General features: G+C 41.1%; 2 protein-coding genes across 3 annotated transcripts; both read left to right on the forward strand.

Annotated features, from left to right (window-relative positions):
- The first annotated feature begins 1,630 nt into the window (after positions 1 to 1,630).
- On the forward strand, positions 1,631 to 6,715 carry LOC117737379 (zinc finger CCHC domain-containing protein 7-like). Of its 2 annotated transcripts, none has more exons than XM_034543310.1 (8): positions 1,631 to 2,474; positions 3,223 to 3,275; positions 3,626 to 3,736; positions 4,233 to 4,403; positions 4,601 to 4,636; positions 4,927 to 5,031; positions 5,299 to 5,416; positions 5,885 to 6,715. In XM_034543310.1, exons 1-8 carry the CDS (start codon positions 2,102 to 2,104, stop codon positions 6,322 to 6,324), a joined length of 1,407 nt encoding a protein of 468 aa, XP_034399201.1. In that variant the 5' UTR covers positions 1,631 to 2,101; the 3' UTR covers positions 6,325 to 6,715. The 2 variants fall into 2 exon arrangements, with proteins under 2 accessions (XP_034399201.1, XP_034399202.1); XM_034543311.1 differs by having other exon boundaries at positions 1,643 to 2,474; positions 4,266 to 4,403.
- Positions 6,716 to 7,184: 469 nt separating this feature from the next.
- Positions 7,185 to 19,097, forward strand: LOC117737677 (E3 ubiquitin-protein ligase RNF38-like). Its single transcript, XM_034543775.1, has 13 exons — positions 7,185 to 7,320; positions 8,110 to 8,553; positions 12,364 to 12,416; positions 12,577 to 12,758; positions 13,886 to 14,354; positions 15,043 to 15,180; positions 15,314 to 15,502; positions 15,991 to 16,152; positions 16,247 to 16,350; positions 16,953 to 17,034; positions 17,134 to 17,255; positions 17,404 to 17,503; positions 18,096 to 19,097. The coding sequence occupies exons 2-13, from the start codon at positions 8,253 to 8,255 to the stop codon at positions 18,156 to 18,158; spliced, it is 1,965 nt and encodes a 654-aa protein (XP_034399666.1). The 5' UTR covers positions 7,185 to 7,320; positions 8,110 to 8,252; the 3' UTR covers positions 18,159 to 19,097.
- Positions 19,098 to 22,347: the final 3,250 nt, after the last annotated feature.

The following is a 22,347-nucleotide window of genomic DNA, read 5'->3' on the forward strand; positions in this document are numbered from 1 at the left end:
TGTCAGCAGGTTAATAGGTTATCTATCAAAAATGTATTCATTTCTGAATAATGCTCACATGGATGACCACAATAGCATATTGTGGATTGTCCAACAAAAGGCTCCAAATATTATGCATTTAGACATGAAAGACATTTATATACATTTCCAAATGACTTATTAACTTTAAAAATAAGTTGTAGTGCACATTGTAACACTTGCAACTACGTTTTGGAAAGTTTTACAAAGATTATTAATTATTACATGCAATAATGTTGTTTAAAAAAATCTGCTTAATCAACTGTCTATAAACCAATGAGTAAAATATTAATAAATAGACAAAATAAACCTAAATACAAGGTCATTTTGATGACACAGCCGTGACTGACGCGTATGTGGTGGGAGATCTCACAGGGACGCGCACACACCGTTGCGCGAGCTCCACGATGCTGCCTCATCACGTTCGGTAACGGGCGCCCGTTAATGAAGGCACCGCCGAGCTGGTTCACCCCGCCGTACCCTGAGGACCGGAGCGGATCAACATGATTCCGTGATGGGGTCGGCTGTAACTCTGGTTCCTACGCAGGCTGAGGCTGCACCTCATGACTTTAATTTAAACAGGGTTACTTACTCTGCGTAACCTGTCCAAAGCGTGCGTCCATCACAGACCGACAAAGCTTAATACTTAACTTCTCGTTGTTTGGTTTAAAGTCGAGCCTATCCGGTTTCGACGAAACATTTACTAATTCAAACAGAAAAAAAGAGGCTTTAAGAGAACACTATTCAGAGTTTGTCCCCATGGTTTGTGGTGCGGAGTGACTAGCAGTGTGTCCTCAGCACCTGAGCGGTGGTGCTGCACGAGCCTTTAATTGGGCGCACATGCACGGGTGCACGCGCTGCATTATCTTTAAGGCGCTGATCAGAGCTGTAGCCAGGATTTTGAAAATACAGAAGTCATACGCAGCCCACGAGTCTAAACAATTATAACCTAATTATATTTTTCATTCAGTGAATAGTTCAGCCAACATGTTTCTAACACGATGCTCTATTCAGTTACCCTACACGGGGCCATAGACGAAACCTTGGGCTAAAAATGCTGGAATCATGAACGTTTTTAATCGGTAAAATAATAATAATAACACCTAAGTTAAAGCCCCCCAAATACATAAAGTGCGGAGGAAATGACCCCAGCAATACCAATGCTGTGACAACTAATGTGTCTGAACTTATTACATTCAGGGGGTCAATCTTTTGAGGTACACCTTCTTACATTGATTTATTTCTATTCCTCAAGGATACATTTCAGAATTAAACACTGTAGACTACCTTTTACTCAATTACATTCCTCTATAGACTGTATATATACATACATAGACATACAGTCTATGGAGGAATATATATATATATATGTCTACAAATGAATTTGCAGCCTGATTGGAAGTCGTTGCGATGGAGCAACAACAAAACACAAAACCCTCAACAAATAAAGATTGCTTTATATGGACTAAGAATAAGCTACATATGTTGACAAAATCAATCAAATTATTTACTAAATCAGCTCCAGGGATTGTTGTCTAACTTCATGTTTTCCAAACGCTGGGGACAGTTTTGGTTGTCCAACATTTTAACTCCCGGAAACGCCGGAAAAGTTCTTCAAGCCTTCGCTTTAAACATATAAACAAAAGTGGAAGTCACAGCGCTTTTAGTTGTATGGAGGGATTATTGGTATTGTGCATTCCCAACAGATTTATAATGAACAGAAAACGGTAAGCACTCGTAAAGTGCAATTATAAACTTAATTTCACTTGGTTGTGTCCGCTTATTTAACTATATTAGCTTCGTTAGTTAACGTTAGCATAGCACCGTCGGTTGGCCCTATGTTAGCCCACGTGCCAGTATATTTTAACTGGCTACATATACACCTCATAATTACATGTTTAAAGAAGAAAAGACACAACCAGACGATTTTATTGGACGTTGCGAACAACTTAAACGTTGTAGTAACTTGAATTAGCCACCACTGGTTGATAGCAATGCAGTGAGCCGCCCCTGGGTGGTGCTGTTCCGCTGCTATTTTGAGGTTGTACTATGGATTAGTACAATTAGTTGTATTAGTTGTACTATGGCCATTGTAAATGAAGATGGTGAGCAAGGTATCAAGAGCCACATCTTCTTTGTGGAGGACATCAATAGTTCAGAAGGAGAAGATGAGATCACGTTTAGTCACCAGAAACTTCACAGCAGTTGTAAACGGGCGGCACGGCTCAACAGGGAAAGCTCTCCTCCGCTCCTCCTGGCATTCAACATCCCCTCTGGCCGGGCGCTGCACCTCAGCAGCCCGAGTCCTACTTCCAGTTTAGACTTAAAAGAGGAGGAGTGTGACCAGCCCATTGAGGAGTGGATGCTCCTTGGAGGAGAGGAGCAGGTGGGAGACTCAAGCATCCAGCTCAACCTGAGCTACAGGGACTGCTGGGAGGATGACTCTGGAGATGAAGGTTAGTCTGTACTCTATTCTGGGTTAACATTCTGTTGCTATTTAATATCTTGTTTCAAAGCTTGGCTAAGAGTGCTAGAAATAAGTTGTTATCGTAGTATTTATTCTGAAATGTTTACCTGAAGGAAAAATAATTAGACCTGAATGAAGTACCAGCAATTGTGTCCCAAGATTTTCCACCTACATAAACTGAATGATTTCTGTGTGATAATAAGAAAAATAACTATACAAGACTCAAACATAAAGCAATCAATGATCCACAGTTGCCTATGTATGAGTTGTATGATAACATCACTTTTGACCCGCAAGGATTAAGCTTTATTTAAATACTATTGTGGTTTTATATCACATTCACACTCACGGTGCTGGTTAGTTTGGTTGTTAGTATATGACAAGCTCTTATTTTGTAACCGAATAAGTGAATGTCTATTTACGGCTGATAGCCAGCAGTAACAACAAATCAATACAAATGATCAACAATATGGGAATGGTTGAAGATTAATATTTTCTTTACTAAACATCATTATTTTACTTGTGATTAGTCTTTTTAATGGGGAGAACACAGCTTTAAATGTGGCCTAGTTTTCAAAACAATGAACATATTTTCACTAAATCTGCAATCTTTTCTTTTGTTTGAATTTAATTCAATAGGTATTCTGCCTGAGAACAACATAAAGATAACTTTAATTGTTAAATACATTTACCTCTACAAAACTTAATTTTCACCTTGTTTATTGTTTCCATTATAGATCAGACTGTGAAATCAGTGAAGGATACCTGGGCTGTATCTGAGAAAGACAAGGTAGCGTGTGATTCATTTTATATTAATTTTCAGAAATAGTAGAGCAGAGCTAATTTATTCAAGGAAATGTATATACTATATTTATTGTTAACATTATGTTTATGTTAAGGGAAACATTCTTATAATTAAAAAGCAGATATTGTTGAAGGAAATTTAAATGTATGAGTGCATAAAAAATACATGAAAAAAACATGTAATTGCAAAACATGAAATGTAAAACAAGGATATAAACAAGGAAGACAATTTTGTCTGGCTGTCGTCTTGATTCCTAGCATGTACGCAGTATTATGAACTTACAATACCGCCTTTTAAATAATGTCCATCATGTCTTTGTCCCTCACAATATTTAGCGTGGTGCTGATCGGTCTCTGCCCAGCCGCTATTTTATGACTGGTCGTTCTCGGATCTGTAACATTTGCCAAAAGACAGGACACCTTGCCAAAAGCTGCTACAGCCATAAGGTAAAGGAACACATGCATTTACCTATTTTCTTTGACTTTTCCATAATGTACTTTCACACTGTCATTAAGTAGGTATTAAGCCAATATCAAGGTCTTGTAGAATAAATAACCATTGCAGGAGTTTAATACAGTTAATTGTAAGATTAATAACCCAGATTCAGGTTAAAATACTTACACAGCTGGTGAGATTTCTGTCTGAAATTACTTTCACAGGGCTGAATCTGTTGAGTTCAGCTGATATCCCCCTGCCCTTTGCTGTATTTCCTGCAGCTACACATATATACTTTAAGCTATTCAATAATTGCAAAATTCTAAAATGCAAATGTTTGGTGTATGCTTTCTTTTGAAAAGCATCCTTCATATTTTCAGCAGTTTAAACATTGAATATATTCCTGTGCTGTTTTGAAGTTTATGCTGTCAAATTGAAAACAAATGGATGACAACACATTAATGGTAATATTAATGTTCTAAGATTTTTTTTTGTTTCTGTCAGCAGAAATGTCCCACTTGTGTTCTTTGTGGGATACAGGGCCACATCCTGAGAGACTGTCCGGGCCGCCCCTGCCCCAACTGTGGACTGCCATCACATGGCCTCAGGCCCTGTGAAAGGCCCCGGGTGTGGAACCAATACTGCCAGCGCTGTGGGATGTCAGGGCACCTCTCTGATGTGAGTTTATGTTGGGTTTCTGTATTGAAGGAAACGTCAAAAGGATGTGTATGTTGTGTGTTGACATATTCTGTAGCCTCAGGTATGTGTGGGCCTTTTTTCTGAAGTGTTACTCTACCTTGACAGTTTCTCATCTGCACAATGCTCTTTACTGTAGTCCTGATCAAAAGAGTAATTGACTCCTTTGTTTTCCTCAGACCTGCCCTGATACGTGGAGACAATACCACTTCACAGTGAGTTGGCGTTTAGATTTTACCTCACTCTATTAGTGCACCTTCTTTACTAAAAGCAAGATGCAAGGCCTTTCTGACTTTATTAACACCACCGATTTAAAATGAATGAATATAAATAATCAGATGATAAGAAGAACCATCTTAATTTAGCTTTTTAATAGCCTCGTGAAAATTGAAGTTTAAATTCATGGTTGTGTATTGATAACACTTCAAATAAATTAAAAAAACGAATGTCATTTTTTTATTTTTACACTTACACTTTTAAAATCTTTGTTTGACCTTTTTTCCAGATACGGTTAGAGCTTCCAATCCCGCCATGGACAGTCCACGTCCTCAAAAAAAAGAAATGCCCCGCTCATTGTTGCAACTGCTCTGAGAGGGGACATTATGGCTATGTAAGTAGCCAATGAAAGGAATCCTTTTTTTTAACTTTTACCGTCTCTCCTTTCCTTCTTGACTTGAACTTTGCCTTACCTAATATGTTATCCCTCTCTTTCTCTGTCGGTCTACACTGTCTCACTGCCTTCCTCTTCCCCTCTGTATACTTCTGTACAACATATTCTCCCTCTCTTTCTGTATCTTCTTTCGGATTGGACTTAACTGTAGCTGTAGTTCTCTTCTTGCTCACTCACTTTCAATTTGATCTACTCTCTCGGTATTAGGAATGCACTAAAAGGAGGATGATCAGTGGGACTTTTCCCTCACTGCCATACATTTGCCACTACGACACCATCGAGGACGTCCTCCAATGTCGTCCCAAGAAGCAGAAAAGAGCCAAAGGTGACTAAACGTATAAATTACTGTATAATAGTACCGGTATATACAGTAATAATATACATACAATTATGCAAACATTTAAAACACTTAAAATAGTGTTTTTTCTATGAACATTTTGCTTTATGTAGATGTTTAGCATTGATATAAATTATGTGGACAAAATAATAAATAACAGAATTCAGTTTAACAGCACCATGAATTGCAGCATCAAAACAGTAGAGTTGTGGGCTGTAAAACCAAGGCAATGTGCTGAAAGGCGCTCCGTGGAGCTGCAGAGAACTGCAGAGTTGGTTGTTAATTCACTCTGCCTTTGCCTTGTTGAGCAGCCCCTTTCCCTTTACATTGACCTTTTGTTTACATAAAAGTATTAATTAGTGCCGCTGTAAAGAACTACTGCTTTCAACTTATTGTTCAGCTATAAAGGCTCACTATTTATTGAGGACATTTTCTCCATCAATGCTGTGTATTCAGAGCTTTTGAGTGCTGGATTCCTGCCACTGTCAGACCAGCAGCACTTGCCTGAAGCAACAAGCGAGAGTGTTGAGGAGAATCAGCCAGTCCAGGGGAGGAGCAGGACAAAGCAGGAGACATGCAAGATGAAGACGTGGCCAGAAAGGCGCAAAGAGAAAAAAGAGGTGAAGAGGCTAAGGAAAAAAGCTCAAGCCAAACAAGTAGGACGACAACAATCCTGGAGGTACTTTGTTGAGGAAGTTTGCCCTGCAGACCTCCAAGTTCACAAGCAGTACACACCTCCTCCACATAAGAGGAAGGATGGGGCAGGTGGCAAAAGCAGGAAGAGCAGAGAGGCTGAAAGGTGGAAGAAGAGAGGAGGGCTAAAACGTGGGGATTTATATCCCCATAGTGAAAGCCTTCTTTCCTCCAAAAAAAAAGCACGCCGCAGAAAAAGATAATTTATGATGATTGATTTTCTTTTTCAAGGAGTATCAAATGTAACTGGTTGATTAAATATTTTTATTTTTTGGGATTGATTTATTTATTGTCAAATCAAAAAACTGTAGAATATCATATACAGTGTAGCTTATATGCATGTGCTTTTGTACTTTAACCTTGTTCTGCAAGCTTGTTTTATGCAGGTACAGTTTTCAACATACAGTATTTTGGCAGCATATGTTTTTACATACAATGCCTGTGTTGTTTTGAAAGTGTGGTTTATTATCCTAATTATCCAAAATTAGGGCAGTTTATAGTCATTAAAATAATTGAAATAGGGTAAAACGGAACCGTGATTGGGCTTTGTATGTTTATATTGTAAAGAACAACAATAAACATGGATTCCGGATATCCTCGTGTATAATTTATATTCGAAGATGGAGGATTATTGTGTGACTGATACGTATAAGCATATTATCATGGGGGTTTAGGTGTATATAGTATATTTGAGAAAGCTTAAAGCAACCGCATAGTTTCTCTACCTGAAAAACTGTATAACGCAAGTGGCTTGATGCTTTTGAAGCGTTGTCTTATAGTATTTCTGGTATGAAGCTGCTGAATTATTAATGAACTGAGCAGCTGCCTGCGGTTTGCCAGGCTAAAGTAGTCAACTCCAATAATGAGCGGCTACCTAAAATCGACTTTGACCGTTGCTGATTAAACAAATCTCCCTTTGATGGATGTTGTGCGAATTGTATTACCTCCTTTCTTGTGGATTTGTGCTGTTTACCAACAAGCACGTCGCGGGTCAGGCTTGTGACGAGCTACGTGTTTCTCTGTAATCGATTGGTAGTGACTTGGCAGAGATGTGAAACTCCCATTGATTGATCTCCACACACTCCCCGCTGACCAGAGAAAACACTCGATAGCGAATGCGAGAGGGGATTTAAATGTGACAAATATCGCCCTCGTTACTTGACGGGAAAGGTATTATCTTCTTTCTCGTGTGGTCCAAGGTAATCTGCTCCTCACGTTGTTTAACGACCAGTCTAACGTCGACGTTAGCGAGCTTGTAATGTCGGCACTGTTGGACTTGTTTTCCCTTCCAGACCCCGCTTCCTGCTAGCTTTGGGCTAGCTGGAAAATCGCAATTATGCAAATGACCGAGCAGGTATAGTTCGCCAACGCGAAGGGGTGTAACTTTACTACATATAATAGGTTACCAGTCCTAATTTTGTTGGAGTTTATTCACAAATAAATGCTGATAAGTTAGTTTCTCAGCCAGCTATGAAGGCTGCTGGTTTCCTTTAGTTTGCTAACCTACGACATCAAGCCATCTTGCTTGTGTTGAGGGATTTAAGTATTTAACTTCACAAGCTCTTGGTGGCAGAGAGCGAGCGATATTAACTTCAGTTGCACGTTAATATGTGCGTAGGTAATGGGTTCATCCCGACTGGACTAATGACTTAAACACATTATTTTCCTGTGGAAAGCCTGCCAGTGTTCCTCTGTGAAAAGACAATAGAGCCCGAGACTTGCTCAAAAAACTTCGAGAAAATTGTGTTTTGATTAATCTTTCGTTAAACCGCAAGCTGACATCAGGACATAATTTGTTTTTTTAAATTAAATACGTATGTAGGTCCATAAGCGGTAAGATTAAATAACCGTGAAGTTGACCCGCACGGATCGCTCGGGGGCAGCTGATGGTGCTTGTGCGACATATGAGGGCTGCGCTTCCCTGAACGCGGTGTTTTCAGGTGCCTCGTCTCATTATATTATTAAAACAACAGCTTTAAATGCCTCAGAAAACACTCGCAGCAGCCGGTCGTCATCAGAGGTAACTCGGTGGACGGAGAGACGCGTAGAAGCGGTCGAACAGGGAGGCTCCTGCCCGTTTCTCTCTCCAGCCCACCTTCATCACGTCCATCCCCCACCGCCCTCCACGGCCATGGACCCCCCGAGGACCCGGTCGCGGTCTCGGTCCGGCTTCTATCATTTCGGCATGAGCGGCAACGTTGGAAGCAACGGCAGCGCCAACGCGGTTGGCAACGGGGGCTTGATGACCGCCAGCGGAGGAGGGGTGAGCTACGCACAGCAGAGCAACCCCGGCTGGGCGCCGCACCACGGTGGTCGCAGCTACCCGGAGAGTCAGCAACAGCAGCAGCAGCAGCAGCACACCCAGGGGAGCTACCTGTCCGCAGGGGCGCAGCGCCACCCAACCCACGGAGCTCACAGACACCCCGGGGCCGGTAAGCAAGCGTCAGTAAACAGGGCCTGCAGCCCGGATCGATGCATCACTACACACGCAGGATACACCCCCTGGGGGATGCAGGCAGACCACTAGCAGCTTAACAGGCTTTGAGACATTTTCACTGAAAGGCTTGGTGCCTTCACTGCCAGCTGTTGCTTGAAAAGTCGGCTATATGTCATTTCGGGGGTTATAGTGGCGGATCTGCTGAAGACCTTTTGAGTAGCATTTACTCATGTGAGGAGGAGGGTAAACCACCTGAACTTTGTCTTGTATGTTGCACTTGAACTATTTCAGCACATTTGATGAAGTTGATGTACTCTCAAGTTCTTAGAATGTTTGAGTTGTATCCACATGGTTGAAAACACTTATTGGAGGTAGTTTTGAATAAAAGTCAGCTAAATCAATGTAATGTATGTCATTGCCTGGTTCAGTGAAAGATCTACTTCCCCACCAGTAGGAATTTAACACTACAGAATTGTCCTATAGTCCTGGCATAATGATGCTGAAGGCCTGCAGGTCATATAATGTCCTGTTAAGATAGGAGAAAAAATAATACATTTATTATTATTTTAATGCATTATTAAACCTTCATTAGAATTACAGTGGCATGTTGATATATATTCTATAAAAAGTAGAAAACCAATCTGGTTGGTCAGTGGATGGCTGTTTTCACATATCAGATCAGTGACGGATTCATCTGCCCAGTGGTGTAGACCGCTTACATACTCTACTTTTGCCGCCACACAACCTTCAGCATGTATGAGAGGAGTCCAATTTAAACAAACAAAAGAAAACAGTTTGGAGCCTTGAAACAAGCCTTGAAATAGTTTCAAATAAAATCTCTTTCTTGATAGTGATTTTATATTTTTGTTCTCACAGTTGTGATGCAGGCTGGGATAGTACACCCTTCTATTTCTCAACTATCCCTTTCAGCCATAAGCCGTAATACTATTCATCTTACATTTAAGCCTGTACAAAGCTGTATATTGTACCAAAATAATCCAACAGCTCTCTTATCTAAAGTTGCAGGGTACATTAAAGATTGATAAGGTGTTATAGTTTCAAAGAACTGTCCAAACACAAAGAAACAATAGAGTTGTGTTGGCTTGTTGTTGGTTTATTCACTTTGTGAAGTTTAATTTATTGACATTGCCCGGTATCAACTGTTATTCAACAGGCATTTCACAACCACAACAGTAATAGCTCCTTATCCAACTCAAACGCACTAGAAGAAAAAGAAAAACTCCCTAAAACCTTTTGAGAAAATAGAGGAAGAAACGCATATAAAATACAAAGTAAGACTGCCCCACAGCCTCCGTTCATTGTATTCAACATTGATAACTATGTTAGTGTTCAGCATGTTTCCATCGCTGACCTTTGGAAAAGTGATTGATTGGAGAAAGCTTCTGTAATACCAGATTGGAATCCCTCAAAGGCAAAACAGTGCTGTTAATGAATGAAAGCAGGCTTTTAATGGGTCTCTGTCATAATGGCAGCGCACAAAAACACATTCTCTCTCTTTGTGTGTCTCTCTCTCTCTCTCTGTGTCTCTCTCTCTGTGTGTCTCTATCCCTCTCTGTCCTCTCTCTCTCTGTCTCTGTGTGTGTGTGTGTCTCTCTCTCTGTGTATGCCTCTCTCTCTCTATCTCTCTCTCTGTGTGTGTCAGATTTTCTGTTGGTTAATGCTCGTTTTGTTTTTGTATGAGCCGTTGTTATACGCCTCCAGGCATCACTTTTATGTATAATATTTATCTGGGGTTTTTAAAAATGTGTCCCTCTGTCTTATCTCTGTTTTTCACCTCTCTTTCTCCTCTTTCTCTCCCCCAGTCTCAAGCTTTTACCCCCCAGTGTAGCTTCAACAGCGAGTGTTGCATCCCACAACTTGCCAGTATCACAATTTAATAGCAACCAGTTTTTTACAGATCTGTATTAATACTATTATCATCACCTGGTATTTCTGATGATTATGTGGGTTGTAGAGAGCGTCTCTCTATTTTTGGCATGTTGCTTATCAATAATGGTCTTTGTCAAAGAACAGGAGCAAATTGCTACTTGACAGCTGATACTCTTAAGTTCACTATCTGGCCTGCCTGACTTGATGGTCTGTTGTAAAATAAATGGTGTCAGTCTGCCCCAGCAGCCATGCTCGGAGGAAACAAGGTTGTGTCTACACCCCAACAGAACCCGTCTATTCTGGCTCCCCAGCCCCTCTCCTATGGCCTTCGGGGTGAATCGGCATTAACAGACCTAGTTCTCCTAAAAACCGAGCTGTGTATTGGGTCTTTAAGGTATTGGCCGAAATAACCCAGTACTAAGTAGTATCAAAACTTCCTCCAGTCAAATAATTCTGCCCAGATCTAGAAAAAGATGCACAATTTCAATTGTTTTGCTCACAGGCAATCACCTTAAGCATTCTTCAATTTAATGCGAGGTGTGATTGTTTTTTCCAAACGATACCGAGCCCTACCCAGGACCCTCTGAGGTATGAAGAAAAAGCATGGCAGATGCATAAATATGTAAGCCAGCGTGTTGGCCCTACTGTTGGCTAGTTCTTCAACTGAGTGGCCCTCTGTGCTCCGCTGCCACTAGCATAATAATAAAGCTATATTCAGTCTTTGAGCTTCACTATCGGCAGCCTTCATATGGCTCTGGAGTGGTGTCGCAAAGACAAGAAAAGGGTGGGGGGTTGCTTTCAGATCTGTTGTCTGTGGGGAGACAGAAGGGGCTGTTTGTATGAGGGAGGCATAGAGGAAGAAATAGAAAAAAAGATGAGGGGAGGAGTTTTTTTTCCCCGCTCTTTGTGGTGATTAAAGGTTTTTGGGGGACTGCTTAGAGGAAACTCTTGTCAGCTGAGTTCAAGGACATCTTTCTTAAGCTGCTGAAATGACTGAGTGCACATGCTGCATCCAGATTGCACATGTGGACTGTTGTATAAACAGCCGATTCTGTTGGGATGGACATCGCAGTGTTTCTCCAGGATTAGTTGACCCGATATGGCACACTTCACGGATAGTTGAAGATGCATTTGAAATCAAACCTGCCTGCTGATTAGCAGCAGCAACTATATTCCATGCATGTGGGAGCTTCTTTTTTATGTGAACACTTTCCTGAGAATTGAGAGATAATTATCTTGTTAAACCAGAGAAACAAGATATAGTTTTTTCTCAAAATTCCAGATATGATAATCACTGTAAGTCATAAGCAGAAACATGGAGAAGCAGCAAAGCAGCAAATCCCATTTGAGAAGCTAAAACTGCCAGGTAATGAATGGTTGGGCATCTTTGCTTTATAAATATAATAAATGTTCTATCTTTCGACTAATCAATTTGATAGCCTTTTGATAGTACACTATGGTAACTTGAGGTGAAGGTGAGCCGTCCTGTACATATGCGGAGGCAACAGGACAATCTGAGTCTGCATGGTGGGTCGGAGGGAGGGATTTGTCTGTGAGAAGCAGCGAGGATGAGCCCAGTGTGATATCTTCCAGAGATGGCCTCATCCTTTTGTCTGCTCGTTTTAAGCAGGGAATTCAAAAGGCTGTTAGGCAGACAGACCCTCGATAAGGAATGTAACTCTGTTTGTGTAGCAAGATGTTGCATTTTGTAGTATTACATCTGCAGATCTGTTTAAGCAACAAACCATTCAGGCTTCATGACGATCCATGGAAAATCAAATCAAAGGCAACCAGCTGCCTTTGTGTTGTATTTTTTGTTTGCTTCACAAGCATATGTCCGTGTGTCTTGTGATGTTGATGTTTTTCTCAGCCCTGCCTTATCTGATTCTGTATTTTTTTCCTCTGTGGCCTGCAGGAGGAGTGATACATTTTCATCCAGATAATGTGTGCAGCGAGGATCGGGACAAAGTAAGTATGAAACATGAGCTCTGCCTGTTGCCTCTGCTTTGAATAGGATTTGTATGTTTTTGTTTCTTATTCATTCTCCCCTTTTCTCTGTCCTTGTTTTTGTTTCTCCCTAACCAATCATCCCAATGGTCGCCCCCCCCTCCTTTACCTCTGTGTGCAGATGGAAGACAGCCCAAGTCCGAAAAGGCAGCGTCTTTCCCAGCAGGCCATGTTGGATCTAAACACCGCCCCTCCTTCAACTCCTTCCTCTCCCATTCGCCCGTGGGAGTTGCCTCCCAGTCGCAGACCACACCCCCACTACATGCCAGAGAGATGCCACACGCCTGTTCGCAACCGACGCAGGTGTGTGTGTGTGTGTGTGTGTGTGACACAAATACATATTGCCATTATATTAATCATGTAATTGTTAAGCCCGTAAAATGTAAAAAGATTATGTAAAATGTACATGTTGAAATTGCTTATTCTATCTAACAAACAGGCAAAAGACTTAAACATTTTCAATCACAGTTAAATAAAACTAACTAAAACCAGGATTCAAGAAACTGTCACCCAACATTTTTTTTTTCCTTTTCTAAATCTTTTTACGCCATATAAGAATGAATCGGATCTGTTGGGATTTCATTATGTTTTTGTTAATTACTGTTACTGCCAGTAATGCACTGGTGAAATAATTCTGTTCTGACAATCACGTCATTTTTCTCTATCATTGTAATTCCAATTTACAATGATATTTGTATTAAAAAAATAAGGACTCATTTTTTTCTATCTTTTAAAAAAAAAAAAAAAAAAAAAAAACTTCCAAATCGCCAACCGCACCGTTGACGGTCAGATTGCATTGTGGGTAATGTAGGCACCAGGTTTAGAAAAGGGAAAATAATATGTGGAATAACAAAAGCTGATTGCTGTCATTTATAATCATTTTTGTTTTAAACTTGAGTCAAACAATGTCATCAGAGTGCAGTGCTTAAAGGTTTTATGAGATTTGGAGCATTTCTATGGACGCTCAATGGTTAAACAGTTAGGACGCTATCAACTGCCGTACTAGAGCGGTGCAGAGTGGCGGCTGTGAGCTAGCCAGTGGGGCACGCTCGCATGCATTACAAGTATGAGCATATGTAAATAAAGCCAGGAGAAGCTTAGACGCCAACACACACAGGAAGAGTGACTTAATTCTCTGCTCTGGTTTTGCATTTTATTTAACCTTTTTATACAGGTAATTTCATTGACACAAGAGGTCTAATTCTCAAGAGAAGAGGTAGCCATTACTCTACTATATCTTTACAGAGGAAATAGCTGTTTTCTGCTATATTAATGCCCTGAATATCAAATGTAGGACCTTTTTTAGTTGGTGGAGTAAGTTAAGTTACTTGCAGAAGGGGACAGCACTAGTACTGTATTTATGCAAACAACAACAACACAGTTCCTTTGGCCTTTTTCTTATGTTTTTCCCTCTTTTCTTTCCAACTCAGCCCTCCAATGAGACGCCAGCGTGGCCGGAGAGACCGTCTGACCCGCCACCACCACCACCACGCCCACAACAACCACCACCATTACAACAATAACAACAACAACAACAACAACAACCATCACCACCACCACCACCATCATCACCACCCCCCCCCCAACGCCCATCATCATCATCACCACCACCATCTGCACTCCCACCACGGCCCATCGCCAGGCCACCAGGATGAGAACTACCGTCACCCCGCTCCCCCTCAGGGCTACCCACCTTTCAGCCAGCAACCTCCCCGTGGGCTGGGGCCCGGGCTTGAAGAGCGCCCAGGTCACCATCCCCTAAATCCCTCACCGAGGCCCCTCCACCATTCACCAAACCTGTCTCCTAGGCTGCTGCACCCTGTGGCCCATCCACAGCACCCACACCAACATGCCCACCCATCCCAGCAGAGCAGCATGGTGCTGGACCTCCATGAGCAGGTGACTTCTTGAAATCATGTTGATGGGGTGAATTTATGAGTGTATTACTGGGGTCTGTTTGATCTGGAAGCAGTAACTACATTTTCTGTAACCATGTAGGTGAAAGATTTAGTTGGTAATGTGGGCGTTTCTATGTCTGGCTTGTGTGCCTAATGAGAGGCACAAAGAGTATGATCTTTTCAGAAAGATACAAGCAGGAACTATTTGTACCTTTTTTAAAACGTCATATCCAATATTTAACTAATTGTTTGACAATCACTAATTGGTGGTGTTGCAGTGTGCACTTTTAGGCCGTCTCTAGAAATACAGTGAAACACAAGGCTAGTAATTAAATTTAAAGGGAACAGTTTGCATTACTAGATGCACTGTTAAGTTGGTCACATGATTTATTTCCAGGTGAAAGAGTAAGTTGAGATGTTTGACTTCAATCATTTAAAAATAATGTATATAATAATTTAAGTTCACATCAGAATTCACAAAATGCCAGTAACGAAAGGCTTCTCGTCAAAAATATTACTGTAACTGCAAGACATCCTCTCACAAGTATCAGTATACCATCACAATTCCAAATAGGTCTGATTTGCTACCTGCATAATGTGGACACAATCTAGTAACTCCAGCTGTTCGGTTTTAAATCCCAGTCTGTGTTGGTAGAGTGGACCTTTTACCAGTTGATCTCTGTATCTAGGGTTCAGCTCCACTATCGTATCCTGTGTCTCCTCCGGGAGCGCCACCAGGCCTGCCGCCTCGCTCCACTCCTCAGCAGATCCCAGCATGCTCAGTAGTTTTCAGTGGACAGCACTATCCTGTGTGCAGTGTTCCTCCTGTGAGTCTGTTTCTTTATATTACAGTTGCACATGTTCTGCTACTGATGAGTTTATTATTTCATGTTTAAGATGAGGTTTGCAACGCCCCTCATTAAAGGAAATATTGCTGCCATTTTTCTTTGTTTCTTCCAGGTCCTTCAGACTTGTTCTGTGCAGCACTTACCCATGCCCTACCCGTTCCCATCATTGCTGTCCAGTGACCCAGCCTTCCTGCTTCCCCCTCCTCACCTTTCCCACCCCCCAGCACACCTTTCCCACCACCCAACTCACCTGCCACAGCCTGGACAGTTTGGACCCTATCCGACGCAGCAGGCCCGATCGGTGAGTAGAAATTAATTTTGTTATGTTTTTTTTCAGACCTCTGATTTGGTATCAGAGGCAGCTTTTGTGAATATTGGAAACTATGGTATATAATTGAGGAGCTTGTGTTTTTGTCAGCTTCTTTGAGCAAAGAGTTAAATATTTTGCCTGCTGTATAAAAAGAAAATGCAGCAGCAACGGTGTTTTTATAATTAAAGCAAAATGGATGATGCATGTTTTATACATTTTGTTGAAGCAATTTGTGCTGCTCTCCTTGAGTGTTAGCAAGCACCTGGAAATAGTGCAGTGTTTAGTATATCATATTTTTCTATAATAAGTCCTAACCCCCAACTCATTTACAGGATTTGTTGAGGGTTGATGCTCCTCTTCCCCTTTCCTAGTTTATCTGTTATTTAATGTTTGAATAGTTTTTAATTGCTCGTGTTGCTGTGATAACATGAAACGCTCTCAGATGGTAACGGTGTGTATTTTCTTCGCGACGCTACCAGCCGTTACAGAGGATAGAGAATGATGTGGAGCTTCTTGGAGAACACCTGTCTTTGGGTGCTGGGCTCCAGTATCCTCATGCCACCCACCCTGCCCTCACACCACACTCCACCCAGCTTCACTTTCTCTCCCATGATCCCCTGCCACAAGAATTCTTCGGAGTGGTGAGCAATAAGAATAATACAAAGACGTTTGTTTTCCTTTGCAGAAAATACATGTGAATGATTTCTCATGTATGTGTCGTCAATTGCTCCATAGTCCTATCCAAACTTTATTCCTCGGCGTCTCCCGGGGCGACGGTACCGATCACAACAGCCACTGCCACCTTCGCCTTACCACCCCAGCCTCCTGCCTTACTTCCTGTAAGTAGATCAGTACATTAACATCCTTTCTTTTCATAGTTTTATTTTCACTTTTATACAGGTTACACACTCAATGAATGGTACATAACACATATATAAAACCAACAGCGGCTAACCATTCAAACAATCAGGCTAACGGACGAGGAAACAACACAAGCGGAGATTATCATGCTCTATATTATAACTACAATGGCAAAGAAGTGTTAATAATCAAGTGGACTTAACCCTTTAGTGAACACGTCTAAGCAAATCTGCAAAACATTTTATTATGATTTCTGCACCGTTCTCTCCAATAAAATCTAAAACCGGTCTCCAAAGACACATGTCTCCTTGGAAAAGTTGGAGAACATTATAAAGCCAACTTAAAACATCGTCTGGACTCTAGCCAGGACTGTAAGAGTGTTAACTGTGCACCGCACCATAGAATTCTAAGGATTCTCTTACATCTGTTTAATACAGGTGAGGCATTGAATATTCAATTTAGTTGCTTAACTTGCTTCTTTGAATTTAATTGTATGTGTACAGATTGTAAAGCCCTCTGAGGCAAATTTGTGATATTGGGCTATACAAAATAAACTGAATTTAATTATCGCCTTCTCTAGTTCAATGCTGCCAGTCCAGCCCACAGGACCTGCGATCAGTCTAGAGCTGGATGTTGACGATGGAGAAGTGGAGAATTATGAGGTTAGTCTTAATCTGCCATTTTTTTTGCCTTATGTGCATGTTTGCTGGATGCAGACTTATTCTTCAGTCGTGGCTGATGTTGTGTTTTTTCCGCCACAGGCCCTCCTGAACCTCGCTGAACGTCTGGGAGAGGCCAAACTCCGAGGACTGACTAAGGGAGACATCGAACAGCTTCCTTCCTATCGGTTCAATCCAAATAACCATCAGTCTGAACAAACGCTGTGAGTGCTGCCCTTTAACACCAGGTCTTCCCTGGTTGATTGTTTTTTTCCCTTTATGTTTTTTGTGGTCTAACTCTAACCAATCAACCTAAATCTGCCTTAATGCCCAGGTGTCATGTGAAAAGTGTCCATTCTCGTTGTGTTGCAGGTGTGTGGTGTGTATGAGTGATTTTGAGTCCCGCCAACTGCTGCGAGTCTTGCCCTGCAGCCACGAGTTCCATGGGAAATGTGTCGACAAGTGGCTCAGGGTAAGTACCACCCCGTGTAGCCTGCTCACTCCCATTGAGTACATATATAAATATCTGCGTTCATCTGAGACCAATCACACGGTTTTGTGTCTCTGTGTGTCAGTATCACCTAAAAGCTCACCGGTAACTTCTGTCCAAGTACACATTCATTATGTGACACAGGCAGCTCTTAATTATTGAAGTGTGGTGAGAATCTTACTCTGCAAAACAAGTTTTGCTTAAAGGAAACCAATATCAGGCTTGTGTCTATGTTCCTAAACTCGGCACAGAAGAGTCAAACCACACTAAAACCCGGGACTGGAACATCTGAAGAAGACGCTGAACACACTTCAACACTTGAGTTCCAAACAAAAAAAGTCTCTTAAATACTAAGTTCTGGCTTTAGTCATAACACAGACTTATGTTTTAGAGGCATGATGGCATTAGCCCAATTACAAATTGATACAAAAGAAATAATAAAAATGGGGAAGTGCAGTGGTAAGTTTAGCTACTGTCCAAATGTGCAGTCATAGGAATGGGCATGTTGTGTAATCAATAACAAGACCGAAGTTAAAATCTAAGTGGATCATTTTTGTTTCCTCTCTGTCCTCAGGCCAACAGGACGTGTCCCATTTGTCGGGCCGACGCCTCAGAGGTCCAGAGAGACTCAGAGTGACCACAGGAGGGAGCCAGATTCTCCCAATTGTCTGTCAAACACGTTCAGCACTACCTGCTCCTGATATATTGATACACATGTATGTGCTTACACACACGCATACACCACTTCCTTGTGTTTTTGTGCAGCACATTCTGCTACTTTGTTATCCTTTCAATCTTTATCCCTTCTCCCTTATTTTTGATCTGATCAGATTCCCTCTTCAGCAGTTATTTTACTGTCTGTTCACATTAATGCAAGCTGTCACATCTTTTTAGTGAATTTCACCCTGCCTGACCACTATTCTGCTGTGGTGTGGATCTGTGTGTGGGTGTGTGTACACGTGCATGCACCTCAACTGTGCAAGCGTTGTTTGGTCAGCCCTGTAATGCTGGTGTGTGTGTGTGTGAGAGAGATTTTTAGATGTCCTGGAGCATGCCTGAGTTTCTGTTGTGTATCAGACAAGGGTAACGACGAGAGTGTTTTTGCTCTCATGAGTGACTGACTTTACTTCCTGTTTGTACGTTTTATGCACTGTCCGTCTGTATGCATACTCTGTGTGTATGTACGTTATAGACTTAAATCCTTTTTTTCTAGTTTGACAGTAAGGGTCCATGCTGCCACTATATTTCTCGGTTGCCTGTTTGATCCATTTGTTTTAGTAGATTATTATTATTATTATTATTATTATTACTCAACCATTATAAGTGATTGTTTTCCTGCCTGGCAGTTACCTCATCATTCCGGTTTTGCTCATCTTTCATTACAAACGCTTCACAGTACTACTTTGAAATTAAGCACATTATATTTTTTTCTTCTCCTTTTCTTTTCTTAGTAAAAATAATTTTGTCTGAATTTTGCGATGGCACATGTGTTACATATATACATATATCTATATATACTGTATAAATCTATGAATATCTGTATACCAAATAAAATGCTTGATATGAACTTTTTAAACTTAGCATTTTGTATATATATTTTTTTTTTTTAAAGCTGCATAGGAGCAAGAGAAATAAGTTGGGTATAGTCGTGCTAAATTTCTGTGTTAGAGTTGAAGTGGTGGTAATATTAAAAATGACACTGTCTGCAGATCGCTGCCTTGGGTGACTCCATCTTTTCAGATTTTGGTCTGGAGGTGCAGTGACTTCAAGCTGCCACTGGGCGGCGTTACTGTTCTTCTAGAATCTAGACTACCATCACTCCGCATCTGCCCAGGTTGTTTTGGTTCCCCTGATGCATACTGTTTGTTTAGCAGGTTGACAGTATATAATTAGTACAATTTAACTGCAGATCGTTTGCTTGATAAACAGAATATCCACATAAGAGACTTTTTTGAAGCAATGTCAACATAGCAAGACAGTAAACACTCCCAACGGGAACCCCAAGAGCGGGAAGTTACATTACATTACATTTAGCGTGACACTTTTATCCAAAGCGACTTACATTCATACACCGTAGACACGGGGAGCAATTCAGGGTTAAGTGTCTTGCTCAAGGACAGAGCCCGGGATTGAACAGCCGATCATCTGATTGAAAGACTTGCTAACCACTGACCCACTGTTACACCTGTTACTCTACTGCCATATATATATATATATATATATATATATATATATATATATATATATATATATATATACACATATATATATATATATATATATATACACATATATATATACATACATACATACATACAGTGGTATGAAAAAGTTTGGGCACCCCTGATCATTTTCAAGATTTTCCTTTATGTATCATTGGTTGTTCGGAACAGCAATTTCAATTAAATATATCATATAGCAGACAAACAGTGATATTTAAGAAGTGAAATTAAGTTTAGAGGATTTACAGAAAGTGTGCAATAATTACTTAAACAAAAGTAGGCCGGTGCATAAATTTGGGCACCCTTTTATTGATTTGAATACCTTTAGCACTAATTATTGGAACACCAAATTTGTTTGGTAAGCTCATTGACCCTTGACCTACATACACAGGTGAAGCCAATCATGAGAAAGGGTATTTAAGGTGGCAAGTTGTTCTCCTCTTTGCATCTTCTCTGAAGACTGGCAACATGGGAACCTCAAAACAACTGTCAAATGACCTGAAAATAAAGATTGTTCAACATCATGGTTTAGGGGAAGGATACAAAAAGCTAGCTCAGAGATTTCAGCTGTCAGTTTCCACTGTGAGGAATATAGTGAGGAAATGGAAGACCACAGGCACAGTTCTAGTTAAGGCCCGTAGTGGCAGGCCAAGAACAATCTCAGATAAGCAGAGGCGAAGGATGGTGAGAACAGTCAAACTCAACCCACAGACCAGCTCCAAAGACCTACAACATGATCTTGCTGCAGATGGTGTCACTGTGCATCGTTTAACTATTCAGCGCACTTTGCACAAGGAGATGCTGTATGGGAGAGGAATGCGGCAGAAGCCTTTTCTGCGCCCATGCCACAAAAAGAGTCGCTTGAGGTATGCTAAAGCACATTTGGACAAGCCAGCTTCATTTTGGAATAAGGTGCTGTGGACTGATAACATTTTAGTTATTTGGACATAACAAGGGGCGGTATGCATGGCGGAAGAAGAACACAGCATTCCAAGACAAACACTTGCTACCCACAGTTAAATGTGGTGGTGGTTCCATCATGCTGTGGGGCTGTGTGGCCAGTGCAGGTACTAGCAATCTTGTTAAAGTTGAAGGTCGCATGGATTCCAGTCAGTATGAGCAGATTCTTGCGAACAACGTTCAAGAATCAGTGACAAAGTTGAAGTTGTGCTGGGGCTGGATACTTTAACAAGACAACGACCCTAAACACCGCTCAAATTCTACCAAAGCATTCATGCAGAGGAACAAGTACAACGTTCTGGAATGGCCATCTCAGTCCCCAGACCTGAATATCATTGAAAATCTGTGGTCTGTTTTAAAGCGGGCTGTCCATATTCGGAAACCATCAAACCGGACTGAACTGGAGATGTTTTTTGTAAAGAAGAATGGTCAAAAATAACTTCAACCAGAATCCAGACCCTCATTGGAAGCTATAGGAAGCGTTTAGAGGCTGTTATTTCTGCAAAAGGAGGATCTACTAAATATTCATTTAATTTTTCTGTTGGGGTGCCCAAATTTATGCAGGAAAATCTTGAAAATGATCAGGGGTGCCCAAACTTGTTCATACCACTGTATATGTCATAGTCCAAATGGCATATTACTAGTCATGATAAATAAAAATAACTAATTCCTAGACAATGTAGTGGAACTATACAATAACGACCGTAGTGGACAGCTTATGAACTTAGAAGGTATAATCGGTGAACATTAAAGCTGCAATTCCACTCGTAGGTGCACGGACACGCTCCCCTCCTCCTCTTCCTCCCCTCGCAGCGCTCCTGTCTCCCCATTGTCGACATACACGTCTGTTTCCTTGACTGCAGTCTGCTGCCTTTTGTTACTGTACATACTAATACAGCATCTACAGTTGAAGTCCAAAAGCCAGACGTCAACTCTTGGCTTTGCTGGATAAATGGCCACATTTCTGCAAGCTACTTGCATGGAGCTGCTTTAGGTGCAGACAACACAAATGTCATTGTTTTTTTTCCACTGGAGACCATTTCCACAGCTTCATTTCCACAGCTAGTTAACGAATAATGTGAGGGAGAGGCCACAAGCACCTCGGAACAGTTTTCGTATTCTTTACATTGAGTTGGTCCTACTGACAGTGAAATAATGTTATGAAATAATTTATCGAGACACCTGTCCAGAGATAGTGGGTTGTGGTTCTAGAAGTGAGAGCTTATGTTCAATCTTGATTCACTCTGTGTGTTTGAGGGAGACCACGGGAACGAAACCAAGATGATCGCAAAAGCTTGAACATGCTGAACCTATAGTTACTTTATTCACTTCAGTTTATTTTAATTTGTTCCTATAGTTACTTTATTCTCTTCAGTTTATTTTAATTTGTTCTCATCCTGTATGTTTTTTAATTCTCATAGTCTTCTTTTTTTACAGCAATAAATAACAAAAATATGCTCTACACATGAAACTGCATTTTTGGTGAGTGGGTTGATTTGAAAGATGGATCAGTGGCAATGGGCCAAGTAAGGAAAAAACATTTGAAACCGCAAACTCACTTAAAACACATGTTGATGGTGTCTGCGCAGGTTACAGAGATAAAGGACCAACAACCTTACACTTTGTAAAAAGCAGGTACAATAA

This window comes from Cyclopterus lumpus, chromosome 10, assembly GCF_009769545.1.
Source record: "Cyclopterus lumpus isolate fCycLum1 chromosome 10, fCycLum1.pri, whole genome shotgun sequence".
Taxonomy (NCBI): domain Eukaryota; kingdom Metazoa; phylum Chordata; class Actinopteri; order Perciformes; family Cyclopteridae; genus Cyclopterus; species Cyclopterus lumpus.

Excerpts from the sequence above, each read along its gene's own strand:
- LOC117737379 (XM_034543310.1), top strand. The coding sequence starts at position 2,102 with ATGGCCATTGTAAATGAAGATGGTGAGCAAGGTATCAAGAGCCACATC. Across the intron at positions 2,475-3,222 it reads GGATGACTCTGGAGATGAAG|ATCAGACTGTGAAATCAGTG; the intron begins GTTAGTCTGTAC and ends TTTCCATTATAG. Across the intron at positions 5,417-5,884 it reads GAAGCAGAAAAGAGCCAAAG|AGCTTTTGAGTGCTGGATTC; the intron begins GTGACTAAACGT and ends CTGTGTATTCAG.
- LOC117737677 (XM_034543775.1), top strand. The coding sequence starts at position 8,253 with ATGGACCCCCCGAGGACCCGGTCGCGGTCTCGGTCCGGCTTCTATCAT. Across the intron at positions 16,153-16,246 it reads CACAAGAATTCTTCGGAGTG|TCCTATCCAAACTTTATTCC; the intron begins GTGAGCAATAAG and ends ATTGCTCCATAG. Across the intron at positions 17,504-18,095 it reads GTGTCGACAAGTGGCTCAGG|GCCAACAGGACGTGTCCCAT; the intron begins GTAAGTACCACC and ends CTCTGTCCTCAG.